This window comes from Calypte anna, chromosome 7, assembly GCF_003957555.1.
Source record: "Calypte anna isolate BGI_N300 chromosome 7, bCalAnn1_v1.p, whole genome shotgun sequence".
Lineage (NCBI taxonomy): Eukaryota > Metazoa > Chordata > Aves > Apodiformes > Trochilidae > Calypte > Calypte anna.
The window spans coordinates 36,249,917-36,268,531 of NC_044253.1; the positions used below are offsets into that span (position 1 = coordinate 36,249,917).

Genomic DNA, 18,615 nt, shown 5'->3' on the forward strand with positions numbered 1-18,615 from the left:
TCACCATCAAGAGGCTCATCTCCAAGTGCTGAGACTTTGAGAGGGAAGAAGTACAGCAAGATGAGGCTAACCAGTTGCAACAAGCCTCTCTCTTTGACTTCAGGTGGTGGCAAGGATAGTATAGAGAGGGGATCCAAGACACCTGAACACAATTCCTCTTCTGCAAAATGTGGAAAACACTACTTGTGCCACTTCCAGGGTGTTGCATACTCCTATGGTCAAGGAAGACATGCACTTTTATCCAGATATTTTTATCCAGATACCTTCTGCTTTGATCTTTTAGCAAGAAATGATTGAAGTAGCTGCACAGTGAAAGAGAGACAGTGGAAGACAAAACTAGAATTATGTACACACCTGTTTTCCTCATTCAATAAAGCTCCTTGTTCAGTATCAGAAAAAAGCAACTCCCTTGTGATTGTGTACCATAATCAAATCTGTGACAGATTAGCTTAGAAGCTAATTCATTTAGAAACAACATACAATATGAAGAAAATGACCCATTGACTTCAAAAGGCTTTCAGCTTTATGAAGCCATAAAACAGATGAAGCAGAAGGAAGCAGAGCCACAATTCTTCAGTGTTGGATCAGACATGCAGCACTGCTCTGGCTGCTCAGCACAAACACAAGGAGAAGGTGAGAATTACTTTGGTTGCTGGCTTTGTGTTCCTGTGCATCTGCCCCAATTCACTTCACCGTGGGAAAACTCAACCTCAGGAGGAAGACACTCTAACAACCCAGCTCAATCCTCCCTCATGCCTGCCCAGGTTCCAATTTGCATCTATTCTATGTCCTCTTCCCAGCATTACCCTTTGGTTGGGTTTTTTGTTTGTTTGTTTTTTGGGGGTTTTGTTTTGTTTTTTGTTTTGTTTTTTTCCCAAAGCAATTCTCTTTCTAAAGAAATAATCAAAACTCCTAAATGTCCAAGCAAAGCCTGACACTTCACTCACCTTGCCTACTTAGTGAGCTTCTTACAAACTGTAAAAAACAAAGAAAGAAACAAACGACACCTTAACAGAAAAGGCAGAAAAATTTCCCTCTTGAAGCTACATGGGTTTGACCCTATCCAAGCATAATTACCCAAGCTACACTTAAGTTCCACAGCATTTATCTCAGCAACATACCAACCCCACTGCAATTATAATCTAGATCTGCTTCTCCAGAAATATGGAAGGGTTCATTCGTCCCCAATTCCCAGCATCAAACTGTTTTCTAAATAGACTCCAGAGGATGGAGCAACCCTTCTGCAGGGTATGCAGCTAAACTGTGCCTTCCCAATAAAACTAATACTAGTTAAGCCTGCAAATGTAACACTGCAAAAACAGAAATGTCAAAGTGTAAGCTTGCATTGTGCATATATAGGTCAAACCCAAAATTCCATCAGCAAATCGGGAGCAAACAATAAAACTACTTCTGGAAACTAGGTTTTGATTTGCTTGTGTTTCCTCCCCTGAATTCCACCAGAATACAGGTTGTTTACCCTTAGTGTCAAATGGTGGGGAGGGCTGAGATGCCATTCTTCCAGAGAACTTGCTCTGAGGGGACAGCAAACAGCCAAGAAGACACACTCCTCACAGAGTTACAGTCTGGGAGTCCTTTAAAGCATGGCCAACTTGTGTGCTCCTAGGCCATCCTTTCTACTCCTTTCTCCCCATTCCCAGGACAACAGTGCTGAGGACAAATACCATATACCACAAACTCATTTGCTGTTCTTTCCTCCATGAAATATTCTGTGCACACTCTGGCTCTTTGCTGAGATTCTGAAGCACTGCCTGGCAGGAGGGAATGCAAGCTCCCATGGAATGACCTACTGGCAGGATTCAGTAATTCACCAGCTCTGTAGTCAGGGATGGGAACTGAACATACTCTCTGGGCCAGCTCTTGAAGTCTGCTAGCTAGAAGTAAGTAGATAATTTGAGCATAATTAATAATGGTCTCCCCATTCCTACAGCTGATTACTCACACTTGGGTTTATATCCCAAGAAGGTAGACAAGACAACAGAGCAAAGAGCAGGCCAGCCATTTGTGTGACCAGAGAAACACTGTGCCAGTGTCCTCATCTATGGCCAGCTCAGCTAGCAAAGGCAGTCTCTATTCAGCTCACTTTTTGTATCTGCTCCATTAAGTTTGAAGACCACTTCCCTCTGCACCACTCACTCATGTACTTACACTGCAGGCTATCTGACCCACTGCAAATTAAGTACACCTGCCTACCCAAACTCACCCTTCTCTGGAAACCTGCCCCTCCACTCCTCCCAGCACCACAGTGGCCACAGTCTATTTTCCAAACATTAATTTAGACAAGGACAATGGTTTTTTCTGCTTGGCTGGTTCTGGCTAGCAAAGAATAAGAGTTTAGAAACTCCACAGTTAGCAGTGGAAGTTTTACTTCTGAATCAATGGAAACAGGGTCTGAAAGTCACATACAAGACTGGAAGACTATGGTCTAAAGCAAAGATACTTGAACAATAAAACCTTTACAGGGCAAAACATTCTCAGGGGATTTTAGAGCCAAAAATACAGGGAAGGCAGAAAGCTGCTGCAGTCTTGGAACAAAGGGATCAATTGAAATGAAACCAAGCACAATACACATACAGCACTTAGCAAGCACTATCCTAAAAGCCCTGGACAGGTGAGAGCAACTGTTGTTTGGGACTAAAAACATGTCAAGTGTTGACAACCTTTCAAATGACCTTCAGGTATTTTATTATTGTGATGCATTAGTTAAGATTTGTCCCCTAATATTTTTATTTCAGTAACACCCTAAAAATAAGTGCTGAGTGTGATGAAAGTATTTGCTGAATTCAAGAAAGGAGCATCCATGGTTTTCAACTATCTGGACTTAAGAAGTTTAAATTATATAGCATTCTGAGAAGCTGAATGAAGTCAATACTGAACCACGCTTTTTTTATTTTTTTTTTAATCAAACCTTCTGGCTTGCAATCTACTACTGTTTTCACTGAGGGGAAAAAAAAATTACTTTTCCAGCATTAAGGGCTGGTTTCAGATCAGTGGGGTGAGCCAGAGCAGAGGCTACAGGAGCTGGGCATGTTACCCATCTACACACATGATCACAGCACTAGAGGCAGAATGACTCCTGAAAAGCCAACAGCTTTTCATCTGCTGCTCAATTTGACAGGGCTGCAAGCTCAGGAAATAGACCATTTACTGACCTTGGCTTCTCTGCACATACTCCTCTGCTCAGCCAGCCAAACCAGTGAAGCCCTATGAACAGTATTTATCCTTCTGGCAAGTGAGGAGACATGAAGAAAGCAGGGAGGAGAAGACAGAAGGCACTCCAGAAGAAGAGCAAGGAAAGACATGCAGACAAATAAAAGGGAGCAGAGGACACTTGCAGAAGGCAGAAACTCCCACATCCATTAGGACTTGCCAGCAACTAGAGTTCCTGGCAGATGCAACTGACTCCTCTGAAAAAATGTTTGTTTTAATAAAGGAGAGGGAGAGAAAAAGTAAAAGGTGAAAAGGAAGAGAGACATCAGAAGAACAGGAGCTACAGAAGAACAAGAGGCAAGCGCAGTGGCCATTTGTCTTCCCCCTCTACAGAAATGTGAAGCCATGTGCCAAGGGCACAGCACCACTGAAAAGCATCTGAGGACACCTGCTCCTTACAGACCTCCAGAAGAAACACTTGCTCTGCCCACCATGCCCCAGTCAGCCCAGCAGGGAGACAGGACAGGCACTGGTGTATGCCCAACAAGCCACTGCTGTTTGCAAGATGCTGTGCTTGCCAAACACGTTTTGATGGAAGCCACCTCATCCCAAATTTGTTACATGAACCATCTGGGGACTTCTCTTGAATGCAGGTGAAATAAAGAATAAACAATGGTAACATCACCCCTCCCAAGAGATCATCCTAACATGATGCATGTCTCTCCTTTCCTATATTAAGGAATAAATCTTAAAACCTGACTTGCAACTAACTTTAACTTCAGATGCATTTGAAGACAAGAGGTAAGTCCCATTAAATTCTTACCTGAGCAGACCAACGCTCACAAATGCCACTGTTGCTCAGTGTCCCAACCACTTCCCATGGGAACACTGCTGTAACCCCAGCAACAAGGCAAGATCAAGCCTGCAGGTAGATGAACATGCAAAGGACAGAGAAGGCTGCCACTCCAGTGCCAGCAGCTTCTAGTTAGCTCCACACTCCAAAATGTTTGGCTATTTCAAGCCAAAAATGTAAGTAGTGGCAGCAAAAGGAAAAAAGTGTTTATAAGAGAATACTTCTCCACTGCTAATCAGCAGCCTATTCATTCATTTTTGGAAACTATGAGAAACAATACCCTGCCCTCTGCAGTACAAAGAGAGAAATGTGGAGGAAAGCTTTTGTATGTGCTGATCAAGCAAAAGAAAACTTTTTTCAAGCTGCCTTTCTGTGTATCAACAGTGTGTGTCCTCCTGCCCGATGACTACACCTAACACCACTGCCCTGGCTTGTAGCAGGAGCTGAAAAGTGCTGGGCAGACCTTAGGATAAACTCATCCACAGCCAGGCACAGCCATTCGCATTCTTCCCTACCTGCTCATAAGTGTCAGCTGTTTGTCTGGGAGCAGTCCCTTGAAAAGCTTTTACTGAGGGAGAAAAGGAAAGGGGGATGCAGTGAGCTTTTCAAACGGGAAAAAAAAAAAATCGGGGAGGGAAACTTCACAAAGACTGCAAAGAGGAAAAAAAAAAAAAAAAAAAAAAAACTGTCCCCATCAGGTCCTCCCAACAACCTTCTTTATCAGAGGTTCATTGTCAATCAATTAGCCAAGGCAGCAGGGGTCTGTAGGAAGGGGGGCAGCTCAAGAGACAATGGTCTGCCCTGTTGTATTACTATTTAATCACTTTTCCTAAATAAATAAAGCAGCCCTGAGGTGCTGTCATGTCAAGGGAATTTATAACAAAAAAACCCTTCATTTTTCATTGGTCATTACTTTTCCTTCCCTCCCACCCCTGCAGGACTAGAGAGGGTTATTACTGTAGCCTTAAGTTCCATCTTTGTGCTGCTTGCCTTTGATTCCCACTCGGACCTTGCCACTTTCTGGCACTAATTTGTCAGGCCGAACAAAGGAGGGATTTGTACCTCCTGTAAGGTCTCAATTAGGAAAGGCTTCTGCTGTATTATGTGCCATTGGGACAGGACACAAAGACGGTAATTACAGGAATTTGCACTAAATGGCTGAAGAATTCACAGCAAAACTTTTCTTCCTCCCCCCTCCCCATCCTTTTCCAAGCTCACCCCTCCCAGCAGCCCTGGGGAAAACGGCTCTCAATGCCTGGGAGCTGTAATTACCAACTGCAGGCCCCCGAGGTTAAACAGCAGCCCAGGCGGGAGCAGTGCACAGCCTCAGCTGGCTGCTGGGCCTCACAAGCCTCCTCAGCACTAACTCTGCTGACCCAGGCAAGTCTCACCAGTTTCTCCCAGTTATAATTACACTTTTTCATTTCTTTGAAGCACTGGGAATGCTTCACATGTACCAGCAAAAAGGCTCTGCAGGCCTGATAGGGCCAGAGCACCCTATTTCTGTGGGGAATACAGGAGTGAGAGCAGGATCACGTTGGGAAAGGAAGCCCACCCTTTCCCAACAAATAAGTCTGCTCCCATACCACCTAATGCAACACTAAAACCTGTTTCATATTAGAGACATGTACTTTGTTGCCATCCCAGGGCTTATTTTGAGGAGGTCACTGGAAATGCTCTCCAGGACCTCAGTCCTGGATGAAGCAGAACTACAAGATTTTCCTCTGCCAATCTCTGAACTGAAAAAAATTAGAAGAAAGGAATGAAGTTGGCACACTGTCTGGGACAATTTATAAAAATCCAAGTGATTTTATTTTCTATTCCTGCAGAAGGGGAGTGGGTGCTTACCTGCACACTTGAAGCTCTGAACTGTGAGCCCTCTCTCCAGAGACAGTGTGGTGAGGATGCTCAGGAAGCTGGTGGTCACAGACTGCCGCTTGCTCTTTCTAAGATCGTTTCCAAGGGGCCGATTTCCAGGTTTGTTCCTAAGTGTGACTTGGGGGTTCTGAGTTAAACTTCTAGTAGCATTGGCTGCTGCTGTCAGGGCCTCCATCCACTCCTGGGCCCTCTGGCGGGTCTCTGCACGCAGACGGAGGACATCTTGAGGAAAAATTACCTGAAAGCAAGAGTCACAGCCATCCTGAGTATCTGTCTGGACAGACAGGCACACGTCCACATTGTAGCTCAGCAGAGGATCTTCATCAAGCCTACCCGGTTGGAATGCCATGAGATAAGACCTGTTCAAGACAAAAGTAAATGCCTTCCAGTTATTCTGGACAGTTAACCTATAAAGAGTCCCTGATTTGAGAATATTTTGGTACTCTTTAGTGTTCTCAGTCAAATTCATGGATAGGAAGAGCTCCATAGGCTTCTCTAACAATCCATTGGTTTGTGAAAGGTCACTGTTATTTTCAGGCTTTGGCACATTCTCCAGTTTCTCCTGCTGCCTTGTGAAAGCAGGCACAGCAGCTCGCACCGCTTCCCAGAGTTTCTGTCCCCAGTCCAAAGCCTCCCATGAGGACTCTGCCTTCAGCTGTAGCTGTGAGTTGTCTGACAGGACAGTGTCCACCACCTTGGTTTCAATGCAACCACTAACAGTGACCCTTTGGAAGTGCACAAGTGGATACACACTGGGAAGAGCCTGGTTGCCACTGCTGTCCAAGCAATACAGATACAGTTTGTATGGGGAGAGCTCAGCGTAACAGGTTTGCCAGTAGCTGTCATTGTTTCTTCTAACTTCTAAGTATCCCTTCTTCAGAATATTTGGGAACATTGGCTTGTGTTCTGGAGGAAACAAAATGAGAACATTACCATTAGTTCTTTTAAAATAACAGTTTCAAATTGTTGTGTCATTCTGGCTTATCTGTCTTTCCTGCCCACACACGGTGCATCTGGATACATCACAGAAATAGCCACCTTCACACAATAGGCTGTAATTATCAAACACCAGCACTGACTAGACACTTGACCCAACAAGAATACAGCACTTTTTAACCCAGAGGTACAAAAACACTTTACAAAAAGGGTACAGGGGAAAAGATGGAGAAACAAAGCACTTTTCCTGAGATTAGCTGGAAGTATTATCCAGGAGAACAGCAATAGAGCAATGGAACACCACAAGTCTCCCAGAGCCTAGAAGCACTTCAGGTGCTTCTGAGGAGACCCTTTCACAAATCCCAGGCCAAGTCAAGGAGAGTTTTCTCTGTTGCCAGAAAACCAGCCACGAGTCATTCTGGGTACCAAAGTGACATGAATTTTAAAGGAATTATCTAAAGCATTCCTGAGTTTTAAAAAAGGTCTCCATGCAAAATTTGTTCCAACCTAATCTGCACCACTTCAGCCCCCATTTAAACATGTGAAGGTGCTGTTTTCACCTTGCTGGACATGTGGCTCAATGCAATTTCTGTTGGTCCCTGGATAAATTCAGTTGCACTCACCATTACACTCTAACACTGAATTTAACACTTGGCATCCTAAAACAACCCAGCCTGAGGAACAAATTTTGCTGCCGTTTGACTTCTACTTCACCTTTTTAGTAAGGGTACCTGTCATGGGTCCTGACTTACAAACAGTGGCAAAATTAGGACACCAGTGAAGGTTTCTGCCTCCGGGGTTCCATCTCCCTTAGGGACTGCTTATGCCTGATGCAGGAGCAAGGTACCCCCTGGGAGCAGCTCCTCACCCACTGCCTGGCACAATGAGGTCAAAACAAGATCACAACCAACTGACCTGAACAAACAGCATTACAAACCAAAGCAAAACAGGAGCTTCTGCCCTCAGGCTGACAACGTGTGTAACAGAGAAAGGGCAGGCAGCCAGAAGTACAAAATATTTTCAGTGCCTCAGCTTAACCAGTTCCCACTGATATTAACAGGCCATGCTCCAACAAATTTTAGGCACGATCACCTCTGAGTATGCTTAGGATGTCTTCAACTCAGAGCTAAGAGAACCCAAGCATCTGAAACGTGGTAACAAAGCTGAGACTGTACAGAAGTTACTGCATCTCAGTCTGTACTGGGATGCACTTGGCTTTTGCCTTGCCAGCTCAGCCGCAGCTTCCCCACACCACCCATTTACTCAGAAAGGAGCCTGCATTTTAACACCATGTTCAAAGTGCTCCACACTTTACCTAGAAAGATTTCCTACACCCTAAAACCAAAACAACCATTACAAATTTGCTACTTTAGCACTAGATCTGAAAAGGTGGGAAAGAAATCAATGCAACCATATTTTGCTGTCAAATAAGCTACTCTAGAGTATTTCAGCTAAATATGAATACTGAAAGCCTCATCTAAAACTCAAAATGGTGGAGAAAAACACTTTCATATCCCAAATGGATGGATACATGCACACACAAACACACACAATAAAAAGAGAACAAATTTTGTTCACTGTACATCTCTGGCCCTGACATTCATTAGTATTTCTGCACTAACTCAAAAGCCATTAATTTCTCTGAAACCCACACTAATCCCTTTGTAGTGCAGATAATGGGCAGCCATTCTAGAGTCATCTTCCCTTTCTATTAATCCAATCAGGGAGGCAGCACTTCTGCAGCTCCAACTGCAATCCCTCTCACTTCCATCAAGTACAGATGACAGTTCAAGCTTCTCCATAATAAGACAACTCATAACCTTCCCCCAGCCACCCCTCCTTCATCCTGCACACCGCTTTGCTTCTCTTTTGTTGCATTAGAGAAAGGCTATCTCTCCCTGCCTTTCAGAGAGGCACCCCCTCTCCCTCCTTCACCCCGCTCCTTTCCTTCAAGCCCCCACGAATCAGCCCCCCTGATGCTCCCTCCAACTGGGACAGAACCAGCAGCCAACTTGATTAAAACTGAAATGCCTCATATTGTTTAGGTCAGGGCAATAGATGCTGGCAGACAGGTTGAATCCATATGATACAAATCCACTCACACATTGCAACTCTGCTCATTTATCTTTTCAACATGCAGTGTGCCAGATAGTGTCTTTTCACTCAGACAGCAAAAGCTGCCACCTTTCCATCCACTTTCCAAACATGAACTACATCTTTTCCTACCTACAGAGACAGGGAGAGTAAATTGAGGAATAGAAAGAAGGAAAATCATCCAGAGCTATTTGGAGTTATAATTTCAAGGGGAGAGGGTGAAGAAAGCAGAGGGAAAAAGAGAGACTCAGCAGCTGAGGACAGGGCAGTTACACTCTCCAGTATCTCATCTGCTATGGGAATTGCCCACTCATCCTGGTTAGGAACCCTGCAACCAGCACACACCTACTCCTCTCCATACTTGGGGACACTTGGTCAAACCAGCACCACAGGAGAGGGAACCCAAACATCTCAGCATGTCCAGAAGATACATGTTCCTGACCAACTGGCTGCATGCATTCCTGTTGGTACAGCAGGAAAACTTGCCCTGTTTTTCACCACTGAAGCATTTTTGATTACAGTAATACCAAAGAACTCAGAAAAGATAAGAAGCAGAGATACCTAATTTCTGAGGGACTGGTGTTTTGAGGTGGCACTCCTCTCTGGGTTCTCTAATGCTCAGTAAGATACTAGCATAAGTTACAGAATCTTTGCCAATAGTCAGTCGTCTTCTCTGATTTCTGTAGAACTTTGCAGACACCTTTAAGACCTAAAATGCTCTCAAACTGGGTCAGGCTAGAATCCTCCTTGGTAAGATGCAGGATCACCCTCAGACCCCAACCTGTGAATCAGTGGTATGCTGCCCAGATATTCAAATTTAGATGTCTCACCTCCACAAATACACACTAGAGGACTACATAATACATACAACTGCCTTATGAAGGGAGGCAAACCTCTCTCCAAATATCTCCTGCACAAACACCTGATTACAAGATCATACTTTCCAACTCTCCCAAATGACAGCTAGGCTTCTAGACAGATAAAAAGATATGAAGTGTGCAGTTGGTATTTTTAAAAAACTGTCCGTTGAAAGGAGGTAAAATCCTGAGCTCATTGAGCACAGTAACGTTCTGGCTGAGTGACCAGATGTAAGGCTGTCAACCTGCTCTCACGTGTCTATTTTGCCATGCCACTGTGCTGCAAGCACTCCTCAGGCTCAGCTTCCTGAGAGAGCACCCTGCCAAAATCAGCAGGGCTGGCTGAGCACCTCCATAGTTGCTTGCTGGTGAGGGGCAGAAGGCATCAGCCTGCCAGCATGCAGGTGCTGAGGGCAGCAATGGCTCTGAAGCTCCTGGGTTCACAGGCAAAGCAGGCAAACAGAAAGCTCCCTGGGGAAGGTACTACAGCACCCACAACCTTGGGAGTGCCTGGGTTTGAATGAAAACATCCACAGGACTAGCAAAGAAACTGCTCACACACTGGGTTTTAAGCCTGTTTTTGCTGGACCCTACAGAGCAGCACTCTCCCTTTGTTTTCCAAGCCACACACCCAGAAATACAAAAGCCTGTCTTGAATCTGCTTACAGCTTCCTTCTTTGCTAGCTCCACGCTGCTCCTCAGCACACACAGAGCCTACTCCTACCACATTAGCTGTTCTGCCAGCAGGCCTACAGAGATACTGCCCCAAAGGCACAGCTCCCTTTCAGATCCTTTTCTTTCACAGCGCATGGAAAGGATCCAGGATCATTTTATGTGTATTATGAAAAAGCAAGCAGCAGAACAGATAAGCTCATAGTAATAAATATACTATGAAGATAAGGATAAAAAAAATTGAGAAGAGTTAATCTCTGCAGCTGCTTGGCCAGACTGGAAGGACTGGGGGACCTCTGCAGGTTCCAGAAGGAAATCCCTGACCACAATGAGGACTGACAGGAGTGCCTGAAGTTGCTCTCAGTATCTCATATGCATTCATTTAATCTGTATTAAAGCCCCAGAAAGAGATGTCTCCACAGGTTGTGGCAGCCACTGTGACTCCTTTGACCACTGCAGCTTTTAGCCAACCTTAAAAAATGGCTTTTGGTCTCTTGTGGAGAACAATTACCAGTCCCAGACACAGGCACCTGCAACACACAGTTTCTTGCTTTTGCTTCTCTCTTTTCAGCTCACAGTATCACTAAACTCTATGGCAGGCTCTTTTGTAAACAAAGAGGAAAAAAATCCCATGGCTGCCTCTTAACTCCTGCAGAGCAGCAGGGTCACCTTCGAGGTGCCAGAACTTAACCACCTCTTTCCTGTGAGGGGGCTTACCCTTCTGGCAACACTGAGCACTGCAGTGGGACTTGCTCCTGGGACCAGAGAGAAATCGATCAACAGATGGGCTAGGAGACACCTAGCACTACTGCAGATAGTATAAAACCAGGAGTTTTTCTTCAAGGAAATATGTCCATTTCTGTTTTTCTTAAGAATATTAATATTGCTATGCTTGACAAAACTACCTTATTGATGCCAGGTCTTCACAGTTCTAACTCACAGCTACTAACTGTTTAACATGAAATCATCACAATAAAGAGTGTATCAGACTGAAATCAGCCTCACTGAGTAGGTGTACAAATAAGTGTCTAAATACAGACTGGCTTAGGTATTTCTTAGTATAAACAGCACAAAAAATAGGACACCTTTTTTTTTTTTCTGAGGGCTGTGAGGGGAAATGGAGACAAAAAGATTAAGCTTAAAATGTTGTCAGGGACATGTACTGGCCTTTCATGGCTAGGTGTTAACAATGCTTCTGTGGGCATGTCCAAGTGTTACATGCTGAGGTAGATACATCAGATGGCCAGGACACAGGTGACAGAAACTGAGAGCTATCCCTAGGCCTTTGCAACTGTTCCTCTTCTCCACCCCTTTCACAGGAAGGACAGAACAAGGAACCCACTCTGGGAGATCTCCCTAAACAAAAGTGACAGCCATGCGGCAACTATGTCACAATGTAACACAATAACCTACAGGTCTGTGTGTATGTATATACATTTACCTACATATTGTATTTGTTTATATATCCACACATCTACAAGTACAACCATTAATCCCAAATGGGCTACCTATTCATAACTGGAACCATTCCACCACTCACACAGACTTTCACAATGCTTTGATATTTAAATTCCTTTGTCAAGTCCTGCCCTTATTTAGATTATAAAACCTTTGTGGTACTATCTACTTTACTTTTTCTTCATTAAGTGTCCATTCCACTTATGGCAACTACAAAATAAATCATGGAGATGAAGACAGTGGTTCAGTGTTTCCAAAGGCCAGAGCACAACATCTTCCAGTGTAGTGCTTGAGAAAGGAAAAGGAAAAATTACCAGTTTCTGAAATACTCCTTCCTATGGCACTGGAGATACCTGCCTCCATCTGATAACAAGGCTTCCTGTACCCCACACAAAGCTGGCAGAGATGCCTTCATACAGACAAATTGCATGCTTGAGTTTTTGTTAATTGCTTATGGACTGCATAGTCAGCATTTCTTAAGGTAACAGGGCAGAGACCTCTGGCCTCACAGTAAAGCTTTGTATACCTTCTTTCCAAATGGGCACTCTAACTTTTATGAAAACTGCCTTTGTTTGATTTGTCATTCTCCCAATCATTATAGCCTTCAGAGTGGGTTTTAGTTTGGGAAAATCAGGCAAGGAAACTGTAAGAAATATGTAACAAATTATTTTTCTTGAGTCATAATGGAACAAAACACAAGCAAGGTGCTTCAAACCATGAAAGGTTTTGAAACAGAAGTCAAGACTGTTTTAGACACTGATCCTTAGGCAGGCAAATTAACAGCTATATCAAACACAATAGATTTCTGCCATCCTAAGAGCTGCCTCACTTTTTGGGGGGAATGGTTGTGTAGGGTTTTCTAAACATGCAGCTCCTCTTTCAAGGTAAGTATTAAAACAGAAATAGCAATGAAACACAATATCAACAGCAACAAGAAAGCATCAGCACAAACCTGTGTTTCCTTGGATGTCCTCTCCCTTGGCTAAGGCCAGGTAAGAGAGCAGGGCGTAGTTACTGTCCCCACCAGGTGCAGGTGGCTGCTGCAGGGAGGTGCCTGTGTAGACCACCCCCCAGTTGACATGGCTGATGTCAGACCGTGACCTGTTGTGTCCTGGCTTGAAGGTGGAGGCCTCCTCATTGTGCACCAGGATGTCACTCACGGAGCGAGGCCTGTCTCTCCTCCGCTGGCAGATACTGAAGATGTTAAAAGCAGCAGTCTGCCCTTCCCCTGCCCAGGCCAGGCTGTCAGCAGCTGTTCCCCTCTGCACCACACGCTGATCTTTGGCAGGGAATGCTGTCTGAGCTTTGGTTTCCAAGAGGCCATTCTTGCAGTGATCCCAGAGGAGGCTGCTTTTGGCAAAGGAGGCAACGTTCCTCAGGTTCCTGCTCTCTGTTATCTGCCCAAATACCTCACGCCCAACCAGCTCAGGGACTTCCTGTACTCTGTACACCTCAGAGGGCTGCACAATCTTTTCAACCTTAGTATCAAAACTATTGAAAAAGTCTTCAGTCACTTCCAAGGCAGGGCTAATGTCATCAACCTCAAGAGCCTCCATGCCCTGTGCTGCCAGTGGGCCCGAGGCAGTGCAATGTCTTAAGAAGATACCACATCAATGTGCAGGGAAGGAGCTGCTTCACATCTGTCCTTGGCACACCATTACCTTCCAGATGGTGAGGCAAATACGTTCACCAACCACAATGCTAAGTGGCAGAAAGGAACCAAGTGACCTCCCTTCAGGTGGGAGACTTAACATCCACTGACCAGGTAGGCTACAGCCCCTTTATGCAGTCAGCTCATGGTGATGAGAGAACCTGTGAAGCAAAGCAGAGCACCACATCAGTAAGGGCCTCTTCCCAGATAAATATGTTTAATCGCATCACTCCGTCCACAGTCCCCTTGATGTTACTTTCTCCTTCATTTGACACCAACATTATTGTGTATGAAGAAGCAGCCTTTGGGGTTCCTGCTGTTCCCTGTGTGTGAACTCTGTGTATTATCACTTCTTGAACTGGAACCTGCCGAGAGCAGGATGGAGCAACAGATAAAGGGGAACCAAAGCTATCGATTTATTAGCCAGGCTTTAGAAAGCTGCACAGAGAGGTGGTCCTGACTAATACCACAAATGCAGCCACCTAGGGAGTGCTTAGTACAGGTTCCCAGGGGGCTGCAAGAAAAAGCTGAGAAAAGCAGCATTAGTAAAATAGGCCAACCAGCCTCAAACAGTTTTGCCTTTTTCTCCCAGATGGCTTGCCTGCCAATTTTAGGAGACCAACATCACTTTTACAGCAGCTACTTTGTCTACCTGTCTCCATAAACAGAACTGTGCCTAACCCACCAATGCTATTTGGCTGCTGCAGAGCACTGCATGTGAAGGTTGCAGTGAGGGGTTATCTCATTGCTGGCTTTTGCTGCACTAAGCTGCTGCCTTCTGACTTCTCTTGAAGCTCCATCCATAGAGCTGCCACGCTCAGGGAAGTGCACTGTAGGTGTGTTTAAACTGGGGAAATGAGTCAAATGCATGCAAGTTCCTGGGGCCTGGAATGCCTTGGGAGGCATTTGTGCTAGCAGGAGAACAGCTCTCACAGCTGCCAGGAGATATCACAGGACATGTGCAGGCACAACAGTTCCAAGTCAGGACCTACATCCCAATTCTGACCACAGCACCTCAAGTCCTAGACACAGAAAAGCTGTATTAGCTCAGAACTCTGCCTAGATTAAAACACTCTAAACAGAACTAATTAGCCTGGGCAGGGCTGATAATTAACAGCTCATTAGCTTGTGAATGCTGCTGAACTGCTACCAGGACCCAAGAAGATTTACACTTAGCAGGAAAACACATCTATTAAGCAGCATCAAACACACATAATACTTCAATTTAAGTTTTTTTGGTTTTGTGGAGTTTTTTTTAATAGAGAACCATCTATCTGCCTCACTTTAAAGTCACATAAAAAGGCACCCTTTCCTATAGCAAGCCAGGAGGGAGGAAGGATGCCAGCAGCCCCCAAGAGGGAGCACAGAATCCCCCTCCCATTCCTGCTTTAGTTGTGGCCATCCACCATACAGGTGTGTTCCAAAGCAGCAACTCACCCTCCCCCTAGCAGAGCAGCAGTTCAGTGCATGGTCTCTGCAAACACACACCAAGTAAATAATTTCCAAAACCAATAAGCAATCACATCCATAACTGGAAACTTCAAGCCTTTAACACTGGCATCTTTCACTCCTTATCTCTTTGCAAGGCTGCACTTCACTAGCCTCAGAGTAAAGCAGGACTAGGATCAGTTTCAACAAGTAAATAGAGCAGGACACTGAAGATAAAGCCAGAACGACAACCAGAGGCTCATCAAAACTGACCTGGAGTGGTCTGAAATCACACCAGTGTGTAAGCAGACTCAGCAAAGCTGTGTAACTGCCAGCTGACAGCAGTGGGAAATCAAGTCCTCCTGGGCACGTATGCCTTGTCACCTCAGTGCTTCATGGACTCCTGAAGCTCATTCGTGTCAGCAACCCCAGCACAGTGCATTGTTCTTGGGCACCTTGGGGCTTGGCAAATCCAGGAACAGGCTAAAGGATGTCATGAGGTGAAACCTCTCTACTTATTCTGCCCCCTCCTATGGCATGCCTTTCAAGTAAGAATGACCCATATAAAGATGCTGCTTCACAGGGGTAAACACAGCAGAGTACAGCCTTGCTCTCACTCCAGGGATTGGAGCACCATTGCTCCAGAAGAGCCTGCAACGTCCCAGTTAATGTAGATTTTAAATCATTAGGAAAGGTGGAAAGCAAAGGGAAAAACTGACACTTACATTTAACAGGTTCATTTTTAAATGCTGGAGGCTTGATGTGGCTGCATGTGTCTCTGAATCCTGTGAGACTGGAGTTACCCAGTGCTGTGCAGCCAAGTGTGATGATGGATGCTTAACTACAAACTGACCTCACATCCAGTAAGATGCTGAATCACAAGGTCATGAGAAGATGACAGGCCCCTGCATCACACAGTTCCCAGATTCCACCAGTCATACCTTCCAAACTAGTCTGTTTGCCCTGCTCAGTAAGGATGTGAAAGATAACCACCTGAAAGGTGGCAGCTTCACCCCTTCCTACACTGCCAAGAACCTCAAGTAAAAGAAGAAGTACCAGTAATTCTCCCTAATGCTGGAATTCTGCAACCACGTATCCTCCATAAGCACAATTTGTCATTGTCTGACAGCAGCACTCAACAAAAATTTTAGTAAACACTTCTGCAAGATTTTGGTGCCAAATGAAAGCAAATGTTCACATGGTGGTAAACAGCACCATCAGAATCTCCTCCAGGAGGGAAAACAGTAGAAATCGGTTCCTTGAAGGGGGAAAAAAGGCAAGCAGTAGGATGAACTATTTTTTAAATTACTATAAAACATACTGCCTTATGCATTGTTTGTTGGAAACACCTGAAATTTTCCAAAGACATTCAGCCTAAGTCAGTGAATAGGAGAGGAAGAGAGGAGCATCAGCCCAAACTATTAAAGACTACAGGGATTCCCAAAGCTAGAGGGAACTCCAAGTAGGTATTTGTTAATGTGAAGCAGAAACCTAAGAGCTCATACAGGCCTCTGGGAATTGGCCTTACTGAATAAAAGGTGGAGTATGGTGCATTGTAGTTAGAAAAACTGCTGGACACGGGGACTGCAGCAGCTGAAAAACATCTATTTCTGTCTGTCTGTCTAGCACAGATACAGCTTTCAACCATGAATGCACATCAGTCAGATAACTAATGTGCATTTACAACACGAGCAAAGGCTGTTCCATCACAGGCTTATAGTGGCCATATTACTCATATGGCTGAGGCAAACAGCAAGGATTATTGGTTATGCTGAAATTCAGTTTAGTTAAGAGTATCTCCCTTAGAGAAGCCACAGGGACTCTAACCAATGTGACAGCAGTCTGAGTGCAGAGAAACATCACAGGAAACAAATGCCAAGGGACATACACTGGAACAGGCAATTTAGCTTCTTGATCTGCTCCTCATGGGCCAGGGAAAATACCCAGGCATGGCATGACAGAAATCAAAAAGTGTATCTAGAGAAGCACCTTTCAGTTTAATTTCCTAAGGAAAGAGGGTCTTCAAAGATGCAGTTTTTGAACTGCTATTCAACACTGGAGAGGGAACAGGCCCAAAGTCACCCTCCTGCAAAGGGAGAAGCAGGCAAACCTTGGTTCCTTACCCTTTCTGGAATGCCAGTGTCCCCACCTGTGTCTCTCCAAAGTGGCCACAGTGTTAGTGTCAAATGGATCTGAAAACAGTGGGATGCAGAGGGGGGAAGCAGGAAGGAGGAATAGGAGGCATCACACAAGTTGAAAAGCAGTCTGGTGGGGTTTGGTGCTCACAGGACCTCCTTTTCAGTGAACAGCCAACAGACATGTGTAAAGCAATGAAGGGATACACAACAGATAGAGACTTCCCCTTTCCTCTTGTATTTGGAGAGATTTGGAACAATCTGGAAGTTCACAAGCAATGTGTAGCTGGGCAACTTTGTACATGCCAGGTGAGATAAAACAATAATAGGGTTTTTTTTGAAAAATAAAAATTTCTGTTTAAGGCCCACTGAAATTTTACAGGTATCTCCCTACTTCACTTTTTAGAAGCATGCTGAAAGGATAAGACAGCCAGCCCTTAAAAGCTTGATTTTTTTTTTTAAGTGATCAGAAAGATTTTCAATTTGTCCCTATGAGTTCTGAACAGAAATAAAAGACACAGTTCATTCTTGGGAATGCTGCTCCTCTAGGAGTCATTTAGTGGAAATCAGGCTGCTGAGCTTTCAGCTGTTGTATGCAGCAATGTCCTGCTGCAACCCAAAGTGGCTTCATTTAAGCAATGAAGAACATACAGAAGGGGGGCTACCAGATGAAGGCACTTCTCTCCTTCTAAGTAGGCCTCAGGGACAGTAAAGATGCTTTGGGACCTTTCTAGATAAATCACTGGCTAGTATAAATAGCAATATAATAACTGAATCCTTTACCATCTATGCCAGACTACACAATTAGTTTTCAGTTAGCTCTGCAGGGTGGTTTATTTTAGGCAGGAAGCAGCCATTGGGCTCCAGCAGAGCCCAGTAACATCAGCCATTGTCCCAAAAGCCAGGGGGAGGATAAGAAACACAGCATCTCCCACAAGAATACGGGAGAAGTTTCTTCCCTGGGATCACGGCAGGGCTTTAAGAAAATATCCTTGATGTATAAACACCTGATGTAATTGAAACGTTAACACATACCATGACTTCAGTCTGAAAGTGTTCTGCAGGAGTGATATACTTAGCTACTGCAGACTGGTAAAATCCTTCATTCCACATGCAGTGCCTTGTCTTATGTTTAACATTTCTGGGTTTTTTAAGTCCAAAATACAAATGACTCACTTTGGATAAATAACCATTGCAAGTGGCAAGATGAAAACTACTGTTGCTTTAAGTGGATGAGCATCAGTCCTAAGATTCAGATGCTTCTTTATTTTCATGCACTGTGTATCTTTCTGTAGTCACTCAGTAGGATCATGCAGTGCCTAAAATTAATTTGCCTGCCAGTCTATGGAGAACCATGGCTGTAAGAGTTCAAGGGTTGGACTTGATGATCTCAGAGGTCCCTTCCAACCCAGCTGATTCTGTGATTCTATTCTAAGAGTGTACTTGCAGAAGAGATAACTGGTTAGGAGCACGTCATCATTCCTT

The 18,615-nt window shown here is 44.6% G+C and overlaps 1 protein-coding gene across 1 annotated transcript in view; it reads right to left on the reverse strand.

Moving 5' to 3' along the window:
- The window catches only part of PLEKHM3 (pleckstrin homology domain containing M3), a 63,831-nt gene that overhangs the window by 44,544 nt on the left and 672 nt on the right, over positions 1 to 18,615 (reverse strand). The window contains exons 2-3 of the mRNA XM_030454419.1: positions 12,869 to 13,728; positions 5,870 to 6,805 (exon numbers count right to left, since the gene is read on the reverse strand). Coding sequence (XP_030310279.1) covers positions 5,870 to 6,805; positions 12,869 to 13,472 — 1,540 coding nt within the window. The 5' untranslated portion in view covers positions 13,473 to 13,728. The remainder of the gene's footprint in view (positions 1 to 5,869; positions 6,806 to 12,868; positions 13,729 to 18,615) is intronic.